Source organism: Chrysemys picta, chromosome 2 (genome assembly GCF_011386835.1).
Source record: "Chrysemys picta bellii isolate R12L10 chromosome 2, ASM1138683v2, whole genome shotgun sequence".
NCBI classification, from domain to species: domain Eukaryota; kingdom Metazoa; phylum Chordata; order Testudines; family Emydidae; genus Chrysemys; species Chrysemys picta.
Window position 1 is genome coordinate 51,445,091 of NC_088792.1, and position 19,456 is coordinate 51,464,546.

Genomic DNA, 19,456 nt, shown 5'->3' on the forward strand with positions numbered 1-19,456 from the left:
TTTCTTTAAAACTGGACCAGGAAGGAAGGCAACAATGGCGAAGGGAAAAGGTTTAGGCAAAAGTTCTACAGTGAAGCAGCGAGAGACAGAGGAGAAGGAGCTTGACAGGCATAAGATTGTTCTCATTAGTCTGATAAATTTCCTTGCTCAGTATTAGAAGACATGACTCTGGCTGTGATTCTTTACCCATGCCCCAGTGTAAATACGTTTTCCATCTTCAACATTAGCAAAATAGAATCCTAGTAAACCTAACGAACTAAGGTGCAACAGAAAACATAACACACTTCCTCGCTGCTTCCTTTCAGAGACATTCCAGTCATTTTTGTTTAGTATTGTCACATACAGAATATGACTTGTTTTAGCCCATATGGTTGTCTCTGCTCATAATATATTTTACAGAACAGATTAATGCCAACATTCTGCAGCTCTAAGGCCAAGAATTTTCCCCACCACCTTGCTGGTCCATGAGACCAAGTGTGATGTGGCTTGTGCAAAGGGCTGGGCTGGAAAAGGAAGCAGAGGTCCTGGGATTCTTGTTACATACCGTACTGTGATCTAATAATTTTGGACAAAATAACTTAAACGTCTTAGATATTAAATTCTGATTAGAGACTACAAAAAAGTGCAGGAAGGCTCATTTCTGGACTTGTGTTACCCAGCAGTAGTATGGGATGGTAGGCCTGCCGCCATATTCTGGTTCCACCAGGGCTGGCCAGTTAGTCCAGTGGATAAGGTGTGGTGTAGCCTATGAGATGGTCTAGGTTAAGAAATAAGTAAAAACAGTGCTAACTGGCACTTTTCACAAGTTGGACATGAAAATCCTAGTATCCTAGACAACATTCATTCTCATTCATTATAAACAAATGTTTATTTGTTTCAGGCTGTGAAACAGATATTGCTAGACATCTACTGTGTGTTTTGTTAGCCTAAACAGTCACTGCACTCCCAATATCCAACTAAATAGTTTAGGAAGTACATTCTGATCAGCTAAAAATCTAAAACCAGATTCTATTTTGATTCTATTAACTAGAATTGCTCCAGGTCTAGATTTGATTCTATAAGCTAGAATTGCTCCAACTCTAAATTTGCTTCTGTTCTATAAAGTACATAAAATGCATGATTAAAAGCTACAACAGAGGTCGGCAACCTTTCAGAAGTGGTGTGCCGAGTCTTCATTTATTCACTCTAATTTAAGGTTTCGTATGCCAGTAATACATTTTAACGTTTTTAGAAGGTCTCTTTCTATAAGTCCATAATATATAACTAAACTATTGTTGTATGTAAAATAAATAAAGTTTTTTAAATGTTTAAGAAGCTTCATTTAAAATTAAATTAAAATGCAGAGCCCCTGGGACCGGTGGCCAGGACCCGGGCAGTGTGAGTGCCACTGAAAATCAGCTCGCGTGCTGCCTTTGGCATGCATGCCATAGGTTGCCTACCCCTGAGCTACATAAATATTGTATTTAGTAAACTGAACTGGTTCTCAGTTTTACAGAATACCTTGACAATCCCAAGCATCATTGTTTTGTTGGCCGAATATATCTTTAAGTGCTTCATCACCTGACTGATACGGCATCTGGCTAAGATTAGGCAGAAGAGCTATAATATTATGCTGTGACTTTACAGCCGATCACTCAGCATACAACATTAAGATTTTCTGGGTCACTCAGACACCAACTGCATCTGTTAGCCATGGAGAAGCCAGCTACCAAGAAAGATGGAATAAGAGACAGAGATCTTTGCCTGAGCAGCAAAGCTCAGCTCTGACTTTGGATTCAAATTGCCCCAAAGTCTGGGGTGCTCAGATTCAGACTTTTGGCTTATATCCATTTCTATGTTGAATCTTTGCGATGTCTTTCTAAGTTGGAGGAGACAGGCTGTGGGCGTATGTAGCATAGAGCCCTAATAGCCTTCCATCACAACTAGGGTTTCTTGATTTGTGCTTCAAAATCAGGTACCAATTTAGCCAACCTAGATTTCAGCATAGTATATGGGTTCATTTTTTTTTTTTAAACATCATTAAGAAGATTCTCTGTTTGGAGGTTTCAGGCCTTCATTAGGGTATATGAAATCCATAATTTCAGAAACCATAGAAACAAAATTAAACATTTACATTATAGCATATGGAAGGCTGAGATCTTGCTTTCATACAAACTGTAACCATTTTAAAAGACTGTTCTGGCAAACATCCATAATGTTCTGCTTTGACCTCTGATTAGAATTCATAGTTCTGAAGCTTCCTAACAAAAAATATATATACTTACAGAAGGGCCGGGTGGTCCCTGGTCTCCCTTTTGACACTCACAGGACTTCCGCTCACACTAAAGGGTTAATAGAAATATTTTAGAAAAATATTCAAATTTAGCATTTCAAATTTTAGAAGCACTTTTAAATCAGTATTTTTGGCTAGGACATGAGCTAGCTGAAGCACAACAGTCAAGCAGTCAGAAAATAAATGATCTTATAAAATGAGCCTTCCTGTAACAAACCAGACACCACTTCTACACTGCACAATCTCAATTAAAATAATCCCTTAAATCTGTTCCATCTCAATCTTTGATTTGCACATATTGTATTACAAATATTTTGAAAAATGTTTTTCTTAATAGCCAAATCTGTTATACAATATAAACATTTCAGGTAGTGAACACATAGCATGTAATGTTACCCACTAATTTTGGACATGAATCTCAATTTTGAGGCAAGTAGGCTGCCACATTTTATGAGACAGGCAAGTAACTTATACCCGGAGTAGCCCCGATACCCTTTCAAAGGAAAAGTTTCTTAAATTGTAAAACTGAATATCGCCCACTAATGAGCAGTGTTTGGGGATTTATGGTGAGAAGGGCTGGAAAGAATGGATGAGAGTTAATATAAAAGTCTCCATATTTCCATACAAATAATAGAGCCAGATTTTATCACCCTTATTTACATTGGATAGTACCTTACTCCTCAAGTAGTCCCATCCATCCCAATGATTCTGCTTAAGGAGTATTACTCAGTGTAAGTAAAGGTAGAAGAATCTGGCCCAACAATTAATATCAAAAACTGTCTGATTTCTGACACACTGGTTTTTGAGTAAATTCTTCTTCTGTTCTGTGAAGAAATAAAAACATAGCACTACTACATTTGTATTCAGATATCCGTAGTGAAGGAAATGGCACAGCCTTGATGTGCTGATTAAAACATGTTACACTGATATACTAATAGTAGTCAAATCTTGTAACACTTACCCGCTTGTTAAATAAGGCAACCTGGGAAGGAAAAAGAAGAAGAAAAATATATTCTCTTGTAAAATATACCAGTTTATTAATTTAACCAAGGTGTTTGTTATAAAATATATTGTTTCCAAATACCATTCCAAGAATGGTAAATTAAGTGAATGGTTTCAACCTTTAAGTGTGCAATTCTTACACTGATGAACACTTAGTAGGCCTACTCATGCCATATTCACTGAGAGAGACATGTAGCATCATAGGAACATATCCTGACACTTTCATAAGTTCCAAAAGCAGATGAATTACCAGTGTTTTGCTGTGTAGCTTCTCTTAGGGTATGCTTCTCTTGAAGCATGCTTGACAGCACACATACATAGCCAGACACTAGCTCTGCACAAGTTAGTGTACTATGCCAGCCCCGAAAACCCTGTTTTCTAGGGGGCCATCAAAGATCTCATATTTCTTTGCTTAAATTTCCTTAAATCACAATGACTCTGATCCTATCCACCCTCTAGAGGGAGTTACTCATATCCAACAGGAGGAGAATAGGTCCCACAGAATGGCTGGAGGAGGTGTGGAACTTTCAGCTGCATATACTGATGCCTAGGAATATATACTGAAAAAATGTCTATAATGTAGCACCAGCCAGGAAGATACCACCAATGGGCCACCAATGTTAGTATGTAACATCTAGTCAGAATCTTTACCTTGGAAAAGTAGTAAAGATAAGAAGGACAAAGAGTCAAAATGCAAATAGCTAAACCTGAGATCTTGGCTCATTGCACAATGTATGAAGAGATCATGAAAATGCATCAGTTATTAAAGAGAGTAACTCCAGATTTATACCAGTGTAACCCGGAGAGGAATTTGGCCCATTACATATTGATTAAAATAAACAATATAGTGGATTTGATTTTAAAATGTTTGTTCTATAAATATGTCAAAGGACATCTATCTAACACGCAAGACATAAATTAGTAAAGTTCTTACAGTTGCCTTTTACCAATTGCCATCAGTGTCTGAGAAGTCTCCAGATGTTTCCTTAATTGTATAGTTTGTCCATGTGCTTTTACACATATGTGATAACTAGTCACTATATCTGGTTTTAAAACTTTCCAAACTAGTTTTAACATGCTTTTAAAGTGACGTAGTGAAATGTAAACATTAAGAAAACCCTTACAATATTTCTTCTTGTGTAATTACTGAAAAGCTAATTTAATTCTAAACATGTTTTCCCCTTATTTATCTTCGCTTATTATTTACAGCCTCTTATCCTACATGAAAATACTTTCAGTAGCCTTGAAAAGAAGTCCCGCAGGAGACACTATTCCACAGGAGCTCACAAGTCAGTGCCACTAATTCCAGCCACACCAACTTCATAACTGTGCTGGTATTTACTGTCAGCTATTAAAACAATTTTGGACATACTGCTTACTGTATGTTTGTACTACATTGGATTTTTTAGTGTGCTTTCTAAATGAGAACAGTAGGAGACTTGCACTGCTTTTAAGTTGTGATCCAGTGCCTACTGAAGTCAGTAAAAAACTTCCATTGTCTTCAATGCGCAATGGATCAGGCCCTTAGCATGTGCTTGTGAATAATCTAATTCACTTCAATGGAATTACAGACAATACATAAAGTTATGTATGTATATAAGTCTTTGCAGCATCAGGGTTTTAGTCTCCATACTTTTGAGTGTGAGTTTGTAAAATTAGATCAAAATCAAAATGTTGATTGATCTGATGTCAAAATTACTAGTAACAACATAAAAATTACAGGACTGGGGCTTTAGTGTGCAAGCATTTTGGAGTCAAGGCTATTTTGGCAGCACAGATAGATCTGCAAGGATGGTGTTAGATTTTGGTGATCTAAGTACAGCGCAATTCCTTGAAAACTAGGAGGCACACTGGAATTATGAGTAACTATCCCCCAAATTATATTGAGGGATGGCACAAAATCCTCCCTTGCCCAAAATGTTGTTTGACCGAAGGCTGGGCCTGTGAATTGAACTGGATTCATGCTGCCTCAGATCTTTTTCACAGCTGAACCACTTCACCTATTCCTGCAGCATTGCTTAACCTTAAGTATTCAAAAGCCATCATGAGACAGATCCTAAAAAAAATCAGATTGTTTTTAAAATCATTTGATTAAAAAAAAAGTTGGCTTTTTTATCTGCTGTTTGGTTTTTGAACTTTTCAGGTACGCTCATGTAATGTCTTCAAACTTTTCTCTGCAACCAGTAGGGCTAGAAATTTAAGAAAGAAAATAAGACTGTACCTTATTTTCAAATTAATATGTGTCTATATCATCATCAACGACAAAATCTGCCACTAATAAAAGGGAAGAGAAATGTAACCATTCACACTTACTTACCAATTGCTCTTTTATTTTCTCTGAGAGATTAGGATCATTTAGGATTAGAACAGGTTCACTAGGAGCATTCCCAGATATCAAATGGAGGTTTGGTTTATTGGCATTTTTACTAGATAGTCCAATGGTAATGAATGATATTCCAAGATCTCTGGCTGCTGCAGATATCCCCTGGACATCAGGACTCTTTGGATGGTCAATACCATCAGTCATCAACAAAGCCACTTTTACACTTCCCTTACGACTTTCAGTTTTAAACAGTTGAGTGGCATTGGAAATTGCATAATAGGAGTAGGTGCCATGCCCAATATAGTTCATTTTCATGACTTCCTGCTTAAAGTTATTTAGGTCTTTCCAGGCTACAAAGGAATGCTCAATTTTGACTGTACTGCTGAACTGCATGATTGCCAGTTTGACATCATACTTCTGGAATTTACCAGGTTTTATTAGGAAAACTTTGTCACTTAAGTTGTTAACAAAATCTTTCTGCTCACTGAACAATGCATTTTTTGCACTTTCAGAACTGTCGAAGATAAAGACCATGTCAATGAAGCACACAGGATCTGTAATGGAATAAGAAAGTTACAATAATAATTCTGTCTTAAGGGTATATACCTGCTTCCAAGATTTTAAATTAAAAAAGCCACTGCAACATTCCCAAACCTCCCCCATCATTTTTTTTAGGAGATAGAGACAAATTCTGCTCTATAGTACATCATGAGCCCAATATTTCAGATTTTAGGTCACACTTACATCACAGATTATTTTTATCATAGTAATATTACATCAAAATATAAATTTTCTGACCGCAAATTCAATATGAAAAATGATTGTTCAATTTCTCATAATGTGTATCATTCAGAAGTGATATATATTTAGATGAAAACAAAGGATCACATTACAATACAATGTAGATATGAAATGTGCTGCTATATATTCCAGGACTCATTAGCAAACACAAAACAAAAAAAAACAAAAAACAAAATAATCCCACACATGTATAATTTCTCATTTCCTTGGAAATTATCCTGAAAAACTTCTAGGAAACATTTTATACAGCCTATTGCAATTTCTAAGAAAAAGGTTTTACCCGGAAAATCATCTTTTCTTGCAAGAGGATTTGGCTTTTGTCCCTTCTTTCTGTTTTGTCCATAGGCTACATGATCTGTTGTGACAGCCAAAAATAAAAGGCAAAAGGCAAAATGTTTTTTCCACATAGTGACTGTGATCCAAAATCAGATGACTTACTAGTCCTATTAATAGAAAACAAAATATCTATTAATGCTTCAATAATAAAATTAATAGAAACATATTGTGTATATAGACAACAAAATTTTGTATTGAGCATCTTTCAGTTTCTAGGTACAGTATCTCAGAAAGATTTACCGAGGAAGAAGTTAAAACAAAATAATTCTGTGCCCAAGTAGGAAAACACAGCAGCCACTGCTGTGTCAGCTATAGCTCACACATCCTTGGACATTATATTCTGTTTTACTGAGAAAAAACATGTGGGATGGGACAAACAAAATGTTCCCTACTCTTTGTAAAAATATTCACTGCTATCTTTAACTTTCATTTGGACATCCAACTGAGATGGGTAGTAGGGATCGCAGTTAATATATAATTATCATCCCATTTAAATGATAATTACAGAAATATTACAGAAAACACTGATTATATGTTTGCTTCTGCAGATCCAAAAGTCCACTTGCTTAACAATACACAGGAACTTGCTTTTCATGTTTCTAAATTGCACTTTTACACACAGATATATTAAAAAGATGTTAAAAGTCCATTATGTAATTATCTTTTTTTATAAAGGCAATAGTTTACCAGTGAAATTCTACAACTTAATATTTTATCACTTCTTTCTAAAAGGATGGATACAATGTTGTTTATAAAAATACCATTATGGGATCGTATCTATGATATCTGATGGTAAACTGAATATATCATTAAAAAATTTCCTTCAGTCAGTGTGTTAACTAATTTCCAAAATGCACTGATAGCTATTAAACCTGAATTACAAAAAAGGTCTACAATTTAGAGCAATTCATTTTAATCATTAACACTAAAGATTACTTGCTAGTACATAATTGTATAATAAAAGTCCTTGTTAAATATTAATTTTGAACTCCATTCAGTACCTACACATTTAAAATCATTAATGTACTCTTCTGAGAAGATAAAAGGGAAAATGTACAAAACAATAATAGAATGACTAGAATTATAATAAGCAATAAGCTTCACAATCAGTTTTACACAGTTTCTGTTCAAGTCTCAGATGAGTTTATTTCAATTCGATAAGTGTTCTAAACTGTTTATGACTTACCTTATAAATCATGCAAACAGCAAGTTGGCGATTTAAAAAACTGTAAATAAATGTGACTGAAAAATACATTTCTGTTTAAGAAATAAGGCAATTTGTAAATAAATAATCTGTCCAGTTGTAAATAAGGGTTACCTTGCATCTAGTTCTTTCATTGTCCTTTATTCATGTTTTGTTTGTCAAAACTGAATCCAGAGTGGCCAGGCATTTAGCCAGCATTACAGATCTGGGTGGGAATAGTTTAAAGGGACACTGTCCTATGAACATGGTAAAGTCTTACAAGTTATTTGAAGAACAGTTTGAGTGTTTTTTGTTTTCCATAATTGAAGTTTTATATAGAAATACTAATGATCAGTTACCTGTAATAATAATGATCAGTTATCTGTATCTGTATCTATGCCTCTCCCTTCCTTTGTGCTGATGTATGGAAAAGCACCTGTTGTAAGTACCAGGTAGAATAGAGCCCCCAAACAATACAGTTTTATGTTCTATAATATCTTGCATGCAAATTGTATGTTACAGAGAAAAATTAGACAGTTCTGGTGTTAAATAAAAAACAGCCGAGGAAGAGCTTTTAAGGCAGGAAGATATCATTCTGATCAATTAGCATGACCACCTGTACAAACAAGTTATAGAATTTCACCAGTATTTTCTACAGAGTCCCATAACTTGTGGATGAAAGTTTTGGAAAGACATTCAGTTAATGATTCCAAGCGGTGGAGAATTTACCATATCCCTTTAACCTGTTCCATGGTTAATACCACTGAAAAATGTGCACATTATTTCCAACTACAAATTTTCAAGGTTCAACTTGCAGCTATTGTATCTTATGTATTTATCTGCTAGATGAAACAGCCCTCTATTTCTAGCATTTCTCTCTGGGCAGGTATTTAACAATAGAGCAGTTCGGGAAAATCTATTCTTTTTTTTCCACAGAAAATTTCAACTTTTCAGTGAAACTTTTTAAAACTTTTCATCCAAAAACTGAAATGTTTTGATTCAAAGCCTCATGAGATTTTTAGTTTAGATACCTTGTGCTCCCATTCTCCTCTATGGGCTGGGCTCTCAGGCTGGACTACATCTCCCATGATGCAACTCTTTCTCCCTTCTTAGTGAGGGGAGAGGTTCCATGATAGGAGTCCCTTCTCTTTTATAAACTAAATAGATTGCGCTCCTAAAGTCTCTCATTGCAAGGTATGTTTTCTAAACCTCAGATCATTTTGGTAGCTTATTCCTGAGCCTAGTCCACTGGGGGGAGTGGCTCCTCCCCCGTCGCGTCTGTGGGCGGCCAATCCGCCTCACTACGTCTCCGGGGGTCGCTTGACGTGGGGAATCGGTGGGGCAATGGGAGACGTGAGCTCGGGCCTGTGATCAGGACCGAACAACAAACACCGTTACGGAGCCCCAGCCCCTGGTCGGGGCGGGTCAGCAAAGAGTCTCGGGCTCAGGCCTATAGTCAGGCTTGGCAGCAAACAGTCAATTAGCCCAGGCCCTTGATCAGGGTGGGGCAGTAGAGAGTCTGAGGGCTCAGGCCTGCACTCAGGCTGAGCAGCAAACAGTCCGGCCTCCTAGCTGTGGCGAAGGGCCGACAAGCACAGGGTTCTTGCCTAAGAGGGGGGAGACTGCCACCTACGGATTGGGGTGGCAGGCGGGACACAGGCCCACCCACTTCACTGTGTCCTGGCCCAGGGCCCTAGCAGTGGTAGAGCGGTCTGCCACCGGGACAGTGGGGATCCTGACCCAACATGCTGACTCACTTGCTGTCAGTGTTGCAGCCAAACAGGGGTCGGCTACCCCGGGCCACTTCCCAACTCCCCTTCATGGTGTACCTGGCTCTGTAGAGGGACGTCCTGGTCATCGAGGAAGAAGGTCTGTGTTAGGGCTTGCAGCTCCTCCGTGCTCGGGTCAGTAAATTTTGACCAGGGGTTGAACTTTGAATTGGACAGTCTGAGAGACTGTGCTCTTTTTATGGCTGGACTGAGAGGAAACTGAGGCAGGTGCTCCTGTTGTGCCATGGCTTGATGCAAGAGGGTGCCCCAGTTGAGCCTGCCCCATGACAGGCCCAGTATAACTAAACTTATAGTCAAATAAAGAATTAAGGTATATTCAAACATACTGAGTGCACACAGCTCCCATTGACTTCAGTAGGAGCAGTGTATGGGTACTAAAGGTAAGAATTTGGCCCATTGTTAATCCATTTACAGGATACTTTAAAAGTCTATGGAGTTGAGTATGGGTATGGATTGTCTCCAGATGGTTCCGGCTTCTTAGCTTTCTAGGAGAAGGGCATCTGAAAGAGACAAAAGGAAAAGAAAAGGGAGTGATTACAAAAAAATAATCGACATAGACCTTTCCTGTCTTTTTTGGTCTTGAGACTTCTGGGTGTGGTTGGTTTATTTGTCTGAGTCTGAATGAATCCTGTGCTTCTGTGAACAATATGTGTCATATACCTCCAGCACAGAAGAGACTACGCAAGCACTTGCAGAATATTGTAATGTCCTTCTAGTGATGTTTATTGATCTGGGGTACACATAACTACATTGTTAAAACAACAAGCGTTCCAAAGGATGCTAAGGCAAGTAAGCTTGGTGCCTTTCACAACAATACCCTGCTTCAATTTTTAGGCCCCTAGAATGCTGCTGGAGTGCTACATTATAGTACACAAACTGATTACCAGTAACAACATCCTAGTCACCTGATTAAAAAAATTCCTACACTTCCATTATTAAGGCTGGTTATTTGCCACAACAAAAATGGAAAACTGTCATGGCAAAAAAAGATAAAGTAATAATTTTAGATAAAAAGATAGAAATTATGGCACTTTTAAAATTAATATTAAGTTGTTTCTCATGAAAAACTTTACTAGTATACTATACTTTACATATACTTTACTGAATAATAAAAAATGTGTAAAAAATTAAAAAATATGTAACTGATAGTTTAAATCCACTTAAGTACTTCTATTCAATGCACTCAACATATACAGAACAAACTCTGTAAAAAATCATTGAGGAGTCTTGCTCAGTGGCAGGCTGACCAAGATGAGACATTGAGAATGTCTAAAAGTCCCATTTTTTGGTAATAAAAGTAATGGCTGTGACAAACATACAGCCTTATCTACTGTGGACAAAAGTGTTACATTGTGCTTGAAAGAAAGAAAAATACTGTAAGTGGGGAGGGGAGAGAATCAATCCTTTTATTAGAGTAACACCATTTCTAGAGTTCAGATTGTTCAGTATTCTTCAGTGGGAAAAACTGTGCAAAGAAAGGAAACAAATTACTTGGGCTTTTCCAGTCAAACACATAGCCTTCCTAGTAGTATCAAACATGAAAGATGAGGATTTAACCCAAAGAACAAAGATGAAGCTGCTATACATGTTACCACTTGGGGCTTTTTCTAAATGTTAAACTATTACTCATGATTGTGTTTGACTTTCTTGGCAGCATGAACTGCAGCAGATCGTGTTTGACATGCTACCGCCTCTGTAATGTAGCATAGATAATCCTGTCTCACTGTCCCATTTTTGGTTCCCTTTAAGAGGACTGTACAGCAATTGCACTGGATGGGGACCCCCCCAAATGTGCTTAAATTTTTTCCTCCAGTGTTTAAACAATAGTCAAGGGACAGGCTAACTTGAAGCCTTTGCATAGCTAAAGTTCATTTCATGAATGTTTAATATAAACTTTGATGTGGGATATTTTGGGAGGAATTATGTATGTTATTAACCATAGGGCCAGACCACTGGTTATTTGCTATGAAATGTGTCGTGGTGCTTACTTTCACTCTATGACATCATTAGTGAATGTTCTTTATGACCTCTACTTGTCTACTGCCCTCGCCTGTGGGTACCACCCCTGAAGGTCCCATTGGCTGCAGTTCCCCGTTCCCGACCAATGGGAGCTGCGAGGGGTGGTGCCTGCAGGTGAGGGCAGCACACGGAACCCTCTGCCCTCCTCCCCCAGGGGCTGCAGGGATGTGGTGCTGGCCACTTCCAGGAGCGGCATGGGGCCAGGGCAGGTAGGAAGCCTGCCTTAGCCCTGCTGCACCACAGGGCTGGCAATCCGGACCCGGCCCGCAGACTGTAGTCTGCCCTCCCCTGACTTAGAAAGGTAGGAATAGGGGCAGATAATAACAAAATGAGATTTAGCATAGAAAAATATATCGGGAAAATAATCCAAAATAAATGTATTCAGTGAGAGGGAAAAATCTCAAAGCCAGTTATGTTAAAAGACATCAACCAGTATGGGAAAAAGTGGACCACAAATTACACGAGTCTGTGTTATGTTTCCAGGTCAAAGGAAGCCAGACATGTCTTTTTAATGAACTACACTGAATTTAATTCTGAGAATCAGAACAACAAGAAAACATTTAACAAAAACAAATCAAGATGGACCACAGAATGGTACCATACTTAGAAACTACATCCAGCCCACTGCATTCATAAGTCAGTCTCCAACAACTCCAGCTGCAATTTACAACTATTTTAAAATGTGGCACACAGACTGTTCCAGACACCATGGTTTGCTAGGTGATATAGTAGCCAAAAAGTCCAAATCTATCAAGTTGTGTAAAAGTCTCCCAAGAAAAACAGTGTAAGCCCCATCACCTGAACCATTTAAAACTACTTAAGCAGGAGAACATTAAAAATGTATTGTAGGTAACAATCCTGCATTGGCAGGGAGCAGGCCGGGATAAACTTTTATCTGTCTCTGATTTATATGGTCTAAATGATTTTCCTGCTGCCAATAATGAATGCGTACAATGGACTTTTCTATGTTATATGTAGCATGGCCACCTAATCTTGCAATACTTCTCCTCTTCTTTATACTTTGTTTCTTCCTTTTTCTTTCTACTTTTTCTGTTCTAAAGATTAATATTACATAGTATTACTATGTAGTATTAATTACTAATAGAGGCCAGCATCCAACATCTGTTGGGATAGTGATGACATTAGTGATGATTGAGATACAATTCATATAACAAAGTAGTATATGTATCACCTACACCAGGGATCAGCAACTGCTGCTCTGGAGCCACACGCAGCTCTTTGGTTGCCCCCTTGTGGCTCTCGGCCGGCGGTGCAGCAGAGCTCTGGCCCCACACCACTCCTGGAAGCGGCTGGCTGCTGGCACATCTCTGCGCGCCCTTTGGGGGGAGGGGGACAACAGGTCACTGTGTGCTGCCTGCGCCCGCAAGAACCACCCCCACAGCTCCCATTGGCTGACTCCTGGCCAATGGGAGCTGTGAGGATGATGCTGGGGGTGGGGGCAGCGAGCGGAGCTGCCTCCCCTCCCACCAGGGGCGCGTAGAGACATGCCAGCAGCCAGCCGTTTCAGGGATCGGCGTGGAGCCAGAGACCTGCTGCACCGCTGGCTGGGAGCTGCCTGTGGTAAGTGCCTCCTGGCCAGAGCCTGCACCACACACCCTCTTCCGCACCCCATCCCCCTACCCCAGGTCAGAACCCCCTCCTGAACCCAAACTCCCTCCCAGACCCCGCACCCCCTCCTGCACCCCAATACCCTGCCGCAGCCCGGAGCCCCTTCCTGTTCATATTCAAATTCAAACTCCTGAAGTCGCATTAAAAATATTGGTGAGTAGTAATAACTTTAATATGTTCAATTATTATTAGTTGATAAATTCTAACTTTACAAGTAGCTTTATGTGTGATGTGGCTCTCGAAATATTTTGGTCAAAGACAAAAACAAAAAAATGGCTCTTCTTCTTTGAAAGGTTGCCGGCCCCTGACCTTCCCAAGTAACATATTTTTCTTCTTATGTGTGTGTTCCTACATGTGCCTAGATCTACACACATGTAGTAGCATATCCATTCAATCAACTCAACCCTCATAGAGAAAATCACTGTATACTTTTGACTGTGTTCAAGAGTTACTTCACTGCCAGTAGAGTCAAAGGGGAGTTGATTTAATGGATTTTCAGCCCATCTCCAATAGTTTTTAGCTCATTTGGGGCACAGAAATCTGAGCCTTAACCACACAAAGCTCAGGAAATATTAAAATTTACAATTCTTGGACATAATGTCCTCCAGTTATCAGAGTGCTTGTAAAATCTGGCACCTGTCATGAACATCTGATATTCTGGCAACAATGATGTCAGCATTGATTGTATTTGTGTATCTGTGGCTGGGAAGTCTGTAAATCTGTTCCACATATATGGGTCATCTTTGTAGTTTGTGAAACCATTCTATAAGGATAATCCCAGCTCTTGCCTTTCCTCTCAATTTGCTACTCCAAGGAGATATATAATATAGACATTGATTTTTAAGGATGAGAGTTTTACAGTTCAGTACTTTATTTTCTTCAGCTACTCAGCCTGATCAGGTCTTTGCATTTAAAAAAAAATCAAACCTGATGTGAAGAGTGTCCATCTCCAGGTTTAAGATCTGGCTTTAATATTATTAATTCTGTTTACTAAACTATCAAGTGTAGCAACCATGTTTGCAATAGCTGTCTGCACCACATCAAATATTCTTTTTAGTTCATCTAGCGAGGGCTCCCTGCTTGCTCAGATTGTATGATTCCACTGACCAGTGGATTATACCTGTACCATATGCAGCTTCTCCTGTATCAAATGCACAATGTAACCTCTTGGTATGAAAAGTTAGACTCTAAGTTTATTTCCCTTTACTTCTCACATTATTTGTTGCTTTGTTTTTCATAATCTATGTTTCGGTGAATGTACACTTGAATTACATTTTTGCAAATATAGGTTATGTGATAACATATCATATACTGCTTGTAACTCTCCCCAAGCCCCTCTTCCCTCAGAACTTTCTTTTTGTCCCAGTTAACTCATATGTGGATTAGATATCTGTAATGTATTGCCCTCCTTTCTTCCCTATTCCATTTCTAACCTCTAGTAAGCTACCCTGATACTGTTATTCTGGTTTAGTATTTCAACCAAAATTTTCATTGGTAAATCTTTAGTGGTAAAATCTATTATTCTACCTATTAAGAAAGCTCTAAGGATTTAAGTGATTGGATACCTAGATACTATTTGTCCACTAACCAGTGGCTTCTATTTTTATATTTTGGCACAAATTACTCACTTCAGGATTGCTTTTTCCTTTATTTCATAGAGCAGATAAGATTAAGTAGCTCTGTCACATACAGATCTGTCTGACAGATTAAACTGAAATTGCACTTATTCAGGGCCAAATTTTGCTCCCAATTAAGTTGATGGTTAAACTCCTATTGACCTCAATAAGACTAAGCTAAAATCCTTCCTTGAAAATGTATCCTTTTGACTTCTCCTAGTTCCTCGCTAAATGGCTACTGAATCTTTGTTTACTTAGAGATTGTTTATGCCTTTTAAAACCTAGATTTGATATTTTTCAATGCACTGTATTTAGGATTAAGCTATTGTCAATGTATGTTGGACCTCTAGTTCTTATAGTGGAAAGATATTATGATTTCCTGGACACAACTAAGACTTCTTCTCAGGTCACTCTGAGAATTACTGAAAGCGTATATAAAAATTGGTCTACTTTTCTTTTTTTGGCTTCCTGAAGCACGTTAGCTTTAGAATGTAGTTTTATATATAAAATGCTATAAACCAAGAGAGATTTATTTAAGCAACTTCATCCATATTATTTGTTTATACTAATTGCTCTGTTCCACCTTATGTGACTGTACTAGGCCCCGGCGGAAACTTCTAGGCAACTTTAAAATTACAATTTCTAAAAACTCTCCTCCTTAACTGCAAAATTCCCTTTTAGATTAAGAACTGGGAAATTTGATATTTTCACAACATCAGTTTTAAGACATTCTGAATTTTATCTCAAATTATATTTTGCTGATACTTTCTCCAATATTCAGGACTGATTGATCAAACTCATTAGTAGAAAAATGCTTTCTTATTCAGTCTTGCAAAAGAAGGAGATTGGGGCTCCATCTTGTGGGCTTAGATTGTATATAATTTGATTATCAGGTCAGCTATTTAAGTGTCTTTCAAGGACTGGTTCTCACAAAATTTCTTTTTTTATTAATCTAATGAAAGTCATAACTCACCACCACACATGCAAAACTTTGGTTTTTTATTCAGATGCACAAAAAAAATAGTCTGAAAATTAATTTGAGGGTTCAGTCCATTACAGCAGCCTGATTTCAAGTTTCATCTCACTTCAGTCAACATACGCTTATACTAAAACTCTTTTAATACTTGATTATTTTGACAAGTGATGTGAACATGGTGTACTTGTATCACAGTCTAAAACAAAATTCTTGTCTCAGCCCACTAGCACTGTGATGTTGCACTCCATATGTTTATGGAAATATGCTTATGAGTGTAAATTTAATGTAACTGGAATATGCAAAAGGACTCTTGTAAGGTATCATTACAAAGCATATAATCTACTGAGTGTGTTCATCCTATTTGTATGAATGTATCATTCTTGTATCTGAAGCTAGAAATATGAAGTATTACTCTGAACTACTATTTAACTATGCAAAGTGTGGGCCATTAATGGTGGTTTAGAATTTTGATGGCTCCCATTAACCAGGACAATTGGTTATAAATGGCTCTGTTTACTTGTAAGCCTTCCTGTGTTTATGTGAGTCAGGCCAGAAAGAATGGAGGCTTGGGGTCTCACAGGACATCTGACCATGTCACCTGGTACTGGAATCCATCTTAAACCTCGTGCTTTTCCATTTAGAAGGAGGGGTGGGGACCCAGAGAGACAAAGATTCCTGCCTTGTGCCAAAGCCATAAAAGGGAATGGAACAGAACAAAAGGGGTTGCCAGTCATGAGAAACCCCCTAGTTACCACCTGAGCTGGGACTAACAAGAACTGTACCAGGGGAAAGGATTGGGCCCAGACTAGTAAGGAGTCTAGTCTGTGAAAGAAGCTTATTGGAACAGCTCTGAGGGTGTAAACAGTTTCTTAAATGTATTAGGCTTAGACTTGCATGTTTTGGTTTATTTTGCTTGGTAACTTACTTTGTTCTGTCAGTTATTACTTGAAGCCACTTAAATTCTACTTTTATACTTAATAAAATCATTTTTGTTTATTAACAAACCCAGAGTAAGTGATTAATACCCGGGGGAGCAAACAGCTATTCACATCTCTCTATCAGTTTTATAGAGAGCGGACAATTTGTGAGTTTACCCTGTATAAGCTTTATACAGAGTAAAACGGATTTATTTGGGGTTTGGATCCCATTGAGAGCTGGGTGTCTGGGTGCTGGAGATAGATAACCTGAGTGGTGTTCAGTTAAAGCCTGCAGCTTTGGGGTTGTGATTCAGACCTGGGTCTGTGTTGCAGCAGACTGGCATGTCTGGCTCAACAAGGCAGGGTTTTGAAGTCCCCCAAGCCATCAGAGAAAACAGGCTCAGAGATAATTCCAGCACATCAGATGACAGTCCCAAGGGAGTCTCTGTGACCAAACCTGTCACAAGCACCTGTTCAGAAACATCAGTCAGTTTGGTTCCTTGATATATAAATGTGGAGATCAAAATTTGGGTTACATATTACTGTTGACCGAAACAGAAGTTGGAAATAAAAGTAGCCCAGATCTTTCGGTCTTAGGTTCGCCCCCTACCCGTATCTGTCACCGGGGGTTTGTATTTTATAGAAAACTTCACAGAATCAAGGTGCAACAAGGTTTATTAAAGAGAGAAAATGACAAGGACCCCAAAAATAACCAGGGGGGAGGGGGTGAACCTAAGACTGAAAGATCTGGGCTACTTTTATTTGCAACTTCTGTTTCGGTCAACAGTTTTGGCAACCGCGGCAGGACCCCAATTTGGTTTGTAAAACTCCCTTTTATTTTTATTTCTTATTTAGACACAGCTGTAAGGGTGACAACCCATTGGTTGTGGGGTGAGGTCTCTGTCTCCGCAGCATACTCGGAGCAGAGACCAGCGGGTAGGCAGGTGTGCCGGTGGCACAGGCCATTGATTCCTGCAGCGGGCAGCCTGAGTGCTGATCACGAGGAGTGTAGTCACGTCCCGCTTGGCTTCAGCCATCTTGATTGAGCGAGTGGCTGTATCACTATCCGGCAGGGCCCAGGCAACGTGCCATGGTCGGGGAAAGGCAGTAGGCCTACGGAGGGTGGGACGACCCCGTTGTGACTCCGAGATTATCTGACTCCCTTATACTGGGAGGGGGGACAGCTTCAGACACTGTCCCACGGGCTCACATACCCCGACGCACTCAAGGAGGGGCTTGGAGTGCGGAGTTGCTGCACCAAGCAGAGGTGACAGCAGTAAGCTGGAATAGTCTTTTAGGTCCTGGTAGCTGGAAAGACTTGGGTTGACCATGAGTATGCGGACCTTAGGAGCAACTGGCTGGGAAGCAGAACAAAATAAAAACTCCTTAAGTGAAGGTGTCCATCATTTTGGGAAAGGCAAAAACCCATGGTCTGAAAGGTTGTTTAAAGGGCGGGAAGCATTTAATATGCTATCCCATAGCTGGGAAGTTATGGCTAACGATAAGCCTAAGCCTTCTCAGAAGGTAAAGAAGAGGGCTTTGATATATGGGCTATATATGGCCGGCCTGGAGCTCCATAAGAACGGAGAAACGCAGGCCACTGAAATCAGCAGCCTCAGATCCCAGTTACAAACATGGGATCAGGAAATAGAAAAGTTGGGATATAAGTTAGAAGGGCTAGAGGCACAAAACACTACTTATGTGTCACAACTGGGATGTTTAGAGCTCCAAGTCCAGGACTTAACAACCTCACTGGCAAAGAGGGAGAAGGAAGCTCTCTCCCTTCATACCCAGCAAACAGAGTCCCAGGCAGCCATCAGGGAGCTCCTCAAATAGCTGGGTTCCAGGGAAAGCAGATCCGCTGATCATCTAGAGTGCCAGCATGAACTAAGGAAGCTAAAGAAAAAGCTTGGGAAAACTCGGGGTCTTTTAAAAGCCATCAGTAAAGCTCCGGTATGTAGAGGGGAATCCTCTCACAGCAGCCACGATAGTAGCTCCCCAGTATCGGAAGAGGAGTATGTTAGAGCTCCTCTTAGGGCAGGAAAACCAGCAGCATTGCCAACCGCTCCACCGCAGGAACCATGCGAGGAGGGGGAAAGCCTTCCTATGGCCCCAGTGACTATCACTGTGATCAATTTTGGCCCTGATGCTAATCGTCCAACAGGAACCAGGCAGGAAGTAAAAGCATATACCCCTGATCAGGCCCGTGCTATGGGAAAAGCTCTAGGCCCCTTGAAACAGCATTAGACTGGCTAGCTAAAGTCTGTGCCCTCCCCAATATCGTCAAGGAGGATGTAGCAGCATTAATTAGAGAATGTATGGCTGGGGAAGACTTTCGGGCTCTGCCCATGTATATACAGGTAGCTGATGTCCCATCCTGCATGAAACTATATGAGGGGATATGGAAGTTTTATCACCCTAGTCAGAGTATAATAGGATGCTACTATTCAGATTGTCAGCGATCTGGAGAGCGGCCTGAAAAGTACTTGAGCCGTAAAAAGTTACTATACTGGCTAGCCGGTGCAGAGTCATGCAACACCCCAGAATTTGTGGAAACAGAGTTCCAAGGTCTAACATCGACTATGAGGATCG

General features: G+C 39.5%; 1 protein-coding gene across 3 annotated transcripts in view; it reads right to left on the reverse strand.

Annotated features, from left to right (window-relative positions):
- Positions 1-8,168, reverse strand: part of COL28A1 (collagen type XXVIII alpha 1 chain) — a 140,701-nt gene extending 132,533 nt beyond the window's left edge. The window contains exons 1-5 of one of the 3 annotated variants that reach the window (XM_024101347.3): positions 8,053-8,168; positions 6,679-6,841; positions 5,592-6,151; positions 3,234-3,254; positions 2,265-2,321 (exon numbers count right to left, since the gene is read on the reverse strand). In XM_024101347.3, coding sequence (XP_023957115.2) covers positions 2,265-2,321; positions 3,234-3,254; positions 5,592-6,151; positions 6,679-6,805 — 765 coding nt within the window. In that variant the 5' untranslated portion in view covers positions 6,806-6,841; positions 8,053-8,168. Of the gene's footprint in view, positions 1-2,264; positions 2,322-3,233; positions 3,255-5,591; positions 6,152-6,678; positions 6,842-7,920 lie in introns of all 3 variants that reach the window. The other 2 variants (XM_008163424.4, XM_065587012.1) reach the window with 2 other exon arrangements.
- Positions 8,169-19,456: the final 11,288 nt, after the last annotated feature.